The sequence below is a fragment of the Lepisma saccharinum genome, chromosome 3 (genome assembly GCF_977018435.1).
Source record: "Lepisma saccharinum chromosome 3, izLepSacc3.1, whole genome shotgun sequence".
In the NCBI taxonomy this organism is placed as follows: domain Eukaryota; kingdom Metazoa; phylum Arthropoda; class Insecta; order Zygentoma; family Lepismatidae; genus Lepisma; species Lepisma saccharinum.
The window spans coordinates 2,679,001-2,685,000 of record NC_139231.1 but is presented as its reverse complement, the minus strand read 5'-3'; the positions used below and the strand labels follow the sequence as shown (position 1 = coordinate 2,685,000).

General features: G+C 39.7%; 1 protein-coding gene across 3 annotated transcripts in view; it reads left to right on the top strand.

Annotated features, from left to right (window-relative positions):
• The window catches only part of Mct1 (Monocarboxylate transporter 1), a 255,551-nt gene that overhangs the window by 128,541 nt on the left and 121,010 nt on the right, over positions 1 to 6,000 (top strand). For all 3 annotated transcript variants that reach the window (XM_083118285.1, XM_083118283.1, XM_083118284.1), the window contains exon 2: positions 4,102 to 4,422. In XM_083118285.1, the coding sequence (XP_082974411.1) occupies positions 4,275 to 4,422 (148 nt within the window). In that variant the 5' untranslated portion in view covers positions 4,102 to 4,274. The remainder of the gene's footprint in view (positions 1 to 4,101; positions 4,423 to 6,000) is intronic.

Genomic DNA, 6,000 nt, shown 5'->3' with positions numbered 1-6,000 from the left:
TCATGTTACCATCGCAACGTGCACAGTTGGCACATGGAAGGTGATATGTGCAGAGATGGGGCCGCGGGGCAGCAGTGATATATTTTGAAATGTGAAATGTGAGAAAAAAAATGTGAAAAATGTCAAATGGTAGCAGTAAAGAACCCAGGGAAGCCAAATTGGTAAATGCAAACTCTCCCTTAAAATACCCCAGACACCATTTTCGTCTTTAAACAATTTTTAAAAGGAATATTAAATATGGTAATTATAGGGGCATTCCATGTGAAAATTCCCCTGAATCTCAATCTTCAAAGTTAGATGCAATGCTGTAACTTTATCCTATCTTGGGAGTAAACAACCTAAAATTGTCATTTGCATAAAAAAATCAAGTATTATAGAAAATTAAGTTAGAAGATATTTTACATATTGTTGGTTTATTTTAACTTTTTCATTTAGTTTTGTTTGTATTGTGTTCCACCCGTGACACCAAAAAACTATTATTTCTCCTTTAACTGTTAAATTTCCCCCCTCAACTCCACTAGAATATTCAATTACATTCTCTCTGTGTCTTAAATAATGTATTTTTCATGCGACAATGGAGTGCCTCCTCAATGGAGCAGTGGTTGCGTTGTCGCCTTGTGATCAAGGGGCCCCGGGTTTGATACCCGGTGGAGGCACATAGTGGTTCGGATCCCACTTTAAACTGTAGGTCCAGTCCAAATTAGCCTTACTGTGCATAAAATGGACTTAAAACACCAAATCAGTGCAAATCATTTGACATTTTACAGAAATTAAAATAAATTTATTATTAAGTAGAGAGACAGTATTTCGTCTGTCCCACCCATGACACAAAATTGTTCACTTATAGCTACAAATCTAGGAAAGTATTTTAAGGGTAGTCATGTTTAATCACCAGTGTTAAGTTTCATATTTCATTGCACAGAAATAGTAAGAAAAATTTTGCAGTAGAATAGTTAGGCTACTTTAATATCAAAAATGTAATTCGCGTGTCACACCCGTGGCAACGAAATGCCTTGTACGAAACAAAAATGTGTCTTGCCCCTAACAGAAGGCAGCTATGTAAAATACATCTTTACAATCACAGCACCCCCCCCCCCCCCGTCCAGAAAAAATCCCGTGTACGATAGTGTCTCAGACGAATATTTCTTAATTTCCCAGCAAAAATACATGGAGATATTTGGAAAGATTACTTCTTGATAACACGTTGTCAATAATGGACGCAGAAACTGAAAACTACCCCAACGCCGATTCAAAACGTCCTAACAACTGGCAACCTTGATAAACAACAATGCGTTTAGAAGTTACGAAGATTTGGTGGCCGCCAGACACATTTATATATTCTTCGATGCTTCAATTGTTGAATTGCCAATTGTTTTAAAAAGGTATGCGGTTTTTATCTTCTAAAGTGTGTTGCACATGTGTTACGATGAAAGAAAACTTGAAATGAAAAAAGTCGAAATCATCACGAGAAAGAGTAATTTACAATAATTTTGCAAAATTGTCCGTGCATTACAAATGGATGTGATGAATTTACATGAATGATAAATTTTGTTCGTTAACCCGGAAGTTCGTGCGTTCTCCGCTAGGACTTAAGGACGTGCGTTGGGTAAAAAATACCAAAAGGAAAATTAATTCTTAATTTTAATTATTTTAAAGCATGTTATTGCCAAAATACTGGTATAGCTTCGGAACAAATTGAGTGACGTAGAGAGCATATTCACTACATTGAAAATATGCCAGAAAATTTAAAAAAAAGTGAATGATATTTCCTAGAGGAATTTCCGTGCTTTTAGATTTACGCGGCGAAAGAAACGTGATTTATATCATTAAAATCTATTTTTACCATTTTCTACTACCTGTGTGCGAATTAACGGGGGGACGGCGAAGGTTTCCCCCTCACGAAACATTTTATCCTAAGCAAAAGAAAATTAACTGTAACAAACATAACTAAAAAATCATTCTTGTCCTTTAATTGCCTAGATTTCATGCCGAAAAGTATGAAGCTTTGTGGATTAAAGGAGAACCATTCTGCTACTGACCAACCTCAATGAATATGTATTCAAGTGTTCACAAGAAACTTGTTTAAACCTGGCAATGGAAAATTAGATAAGTTTTCGGTGTTACTATACCGCGTTTGTTAGAACCTGTCCCGTTTCCCGCGCTATCGATCGCTCGACAGTTTCGTTGCCAATGAGAAACGAGGAAAAAATCGTCTGCTGGGCAGCGAGGAGCGAATGGAAGCCAGAAGAGAGGCGATTACGTAGACGCTGTTGCGACGTTGCGTATTTTAATTGGCTGCCTGTCTTTGACTTCCCCGGCACGGAGAAAAGCCAGCGATCAGCTAGCGCGGGAACCGGGACAGGTTGTAACAAACGCGGTATAGTTCGATGGCTGTTTTAGTGTGCGAGTTTGGGTTCTCTTCGAATGTAAATACACTGTTTCTAAATTGCGTCATAAATGTATTACGTAAGATTTCATGACTTGGGTTAGAACAAATATTCAAGGTACTTGGAACCGCAGGCCAACAGTTTAGTTTACTGGCTGGTAACATATAAATAAATTTGCACACCCAAACGAAATCTCAATACGCCACTGAGTGGGCCAATGGCGCCAGCAGGGGGGGGGGAAGGGTTGCACTTGCCCACCTAAAATATCTGGGAAAAGTTCATGTAGTTCGAATGGTGAGATTGTAGCGATTGTTTTCTACGATTTACAGGCTGTCAGTTACAGCAATTAACTGGCATGTCCAACAAAATAACGAGAGAACGTTGACACAACAGGCAATAGAATCATGTTCACTGTCGTAACTAAGGGTGTGCTCTGTGCAGGAAGGAAAAAAGTTTGGTCTGGATGTTATTGGGAATAATTCTGACGTTCGGGACTGAAAAAATTCTCAATTTCCCGATCAGTTCGGAAATTTTCGTGACGGGTAATTTTCGAAATTTCCCGATGCGGTTTAATCTGCAATTTTACACTATTTCCTCCTCAAGTTATTGTTTTTGCACTTCTGGAATAGAAACTGTTAATTTCAATAACTTTCAGACACAAATAGTGCAGAATAGAAAATATCAAGTTCTTTGGAATTTCTTGGCTGTTCGGGATTACAAAAAGTCGAGATCTGACCTCGATAATTCAAACCCGGTCATTTTCAATTATTCCCCCCCTTTTTTTACAGTAGGCCTGCCCTTCGGCATGTATAAAATCGTGGATCAGAGGTATACCATGAAGGACAGCAGATTAAGTGATACTGTTTGATATCTGTGCTTTGTGAAAAGGTACAAAAAAACAAAGAACTCTTCATCACCGAAGTTATAGATGTGTATGTAAAGTAAGTAAGTAAGGCGAATCCAGTTTCTACCTGGATAACAGACTAAAGTCTGGACTTGTATACAGCTCCAAAGTATTTTAAATTCAATTTGAATGATTTGTAAAGTAATGATAATAATAATATAGCAATAATAATAATATTAATAATAATAATAATGTAGCAAAATAATAATATAGCAATAATAATAATAAAAAGCAATACAACTTTGTATGACTGAAGGGCAAGATAAGAAATCTTACTATGCGACCCCCCCCCCCCCCCGGATGAAAAATCTTGCGCGAGGCCTTGGAGTGGCTACTACTATTTGAACTTAGGAGACAATTTTTCAGGGATTTGTGGATTTCTGGCTGTAGTGGGCATTGTACCCCGGCCTTGTCACAATCTATGCAACGTCTTGTTCTTGTCAAAATTGAAGTTATTTCACGTCGATATTCTACTTCCCTCTGTTGATACAACGACGAAGAACTATGAATATATTAAACTAAACAGACGAGAAAAGAAGCGCCGGGACTCGAACTTGGAATCTCCAGCATCGAGATCGGAGCACTCAACCCGCACGAAACTAAAAATAATCCTTAATGGACGTTTGCATATTTTAATACTGTTTATTTTGCATGCTTATATGATCTTACGGTACCTATCGTCGGTCCGTCCTGACCAGACCAGCAGCTTGCGAATTAGGTAACAGGGAAGGCTTTGATAAAAAACAGGCAAGATTATTATGTGTGGAAATTTTCACCGCCCACAGTGAAGTTGTTTTGTTCTGATTCCAGGCAGCGCAGCGTGGAGTTGGAATGGGCGGTCTGTTGCCAGGCGGCGCTGGGAGCAGCTAGCGAGGCAAGGCTCACTGCGAGTCAGTTGCGTTAGGGAGACCGAGACGGAAAGTTGTTCTCAGAAGTGTTGCTAACCAAGAGGAGACGACGGCGCCCATGTGCTGGCCGGAAGAATGGAAGTGACGATGACGGACAACGGCATTGAGAAGCCGAGATCCAGGCATGCCTCAAATGACGATTCGGGTGACCTTCTCCCCACACCCCCTGACGGAGGGTGGGGGTGGATAGTGGTGCTTGGTTCCTTCATGATACACATCATCAGTAAGTACTAGTGAAACTTTTTCTACCACTCATGTTACGGTGTTTTACTTGATTGATTTATTGTCTTTTTTGCGAAGACGGATTTCCAGAAAATGTGTGGTAACGTGCGTTTGAACCAGTAGCATCAGATCATCACATATCCTCATCTTTGCAATTACAGTGTAGCCAAAAGTGGCACAAATGCGAAATAAAATAAACGAAGCAGTCAATCGAGTTGGTACGTAATATTGATTGATTTACTTTATTTTACTTCGCTTTTCTGCCACTTTTGGCTAATAGCGAAGATAAGGATGAGTGATGATATGATGAAATTGATGAAGAGACGCTGACAAAACCCCTACCCAGGCCTGGATTCGAACCCAGGACCCCTGGCGTCGTAGTTCGCTATGCTAACCACACCGCCACGAAGGTCAGCTTGGCACGTAATATGTATGTACAGTCAACGGCAAAGATAATGGTAGGCAAATTGTCCACCGCTATTTTAATTACACTTTTATTCTACATCCTGTGTTGTTTTAAGGAATGAAACTATGTTGGTTCGAAGCAGGCATTGTTCTCTGGTTATTGACGTTATTATTTCAATTCAATTTCATCACAATGTGTAATACAGACCCAATTAAACTGGTGGTGGACAATTTGTCTACTGTTTCTTTCGCCGTTTGGTGTACGTGTATGACGATGTTTTAATTTAATTTTCAACCACTATTGCTTTAATCAGGACGATTAAGACGAATTATGATTAGATTAGATTGATGAAAGCAAGCAGAGGTATGCCCAACTCGAGACTCGAACCCCAAACCCTCGGTGGCTATGTCGTGAGTCGAACACGCTGTGCACTCTTCCAAACAGGCGGCTACAGGCCGGTAGCCAGGCAGGGGAGGGGGGAGAGGGGGCTCAGCTCCCACTGGCATTGCCGTCAGCCCTCTACTTTTTGTATAATTTGTTTGCAGTGAAGAGTGAGAATGCAGACAGCAGCTATTACACTCATTCATCTTGTTTATGAACCGAAGTCGAGGTAGAAGATTCTCTAGACTTTAAAAAGTTCTGTTTTAAGAGAAGTTCTTTATCTGTACCTTCGTTGCCCCTTCCACATCTGCGTCAAAGGTCAACAGTTCCCAATTTTTGGGAACGAAGGGGAGTTTTATTGCTTCGGGCAGGGGTGGAATGTACTGTAGGCACTATCATTGAATATTGTGTATTTTCTCTTGTATGATATAAATATCTGTATCATCAAAAGTAGTATGGAGTGTGTAGTAAGTGATGATGTTAGTCACTTCAAGATATGTTTTAGAAGATATAGAAAAAATGGTAGTATTTGCATAATATTTCTAAATTTTATATTTTACATTAACTTGACCCCCCCACACACACATAATTATTTTACCTTGATTTAATACTGTTAAACTTTCGAAAATGTACTTGGTCTACAAGCCCCCCCCCCCTGATAACCCGTGAGCCCCCTTGGGCTGCTAAAAGACTAAAAGAAAGCTACCCGCTGTTTATGTGAACTAGGATCGCTGATAATACGCTAATTAGCAACGACAACGAGTACATTGTAACTGTGCTGTTCAACTTCAT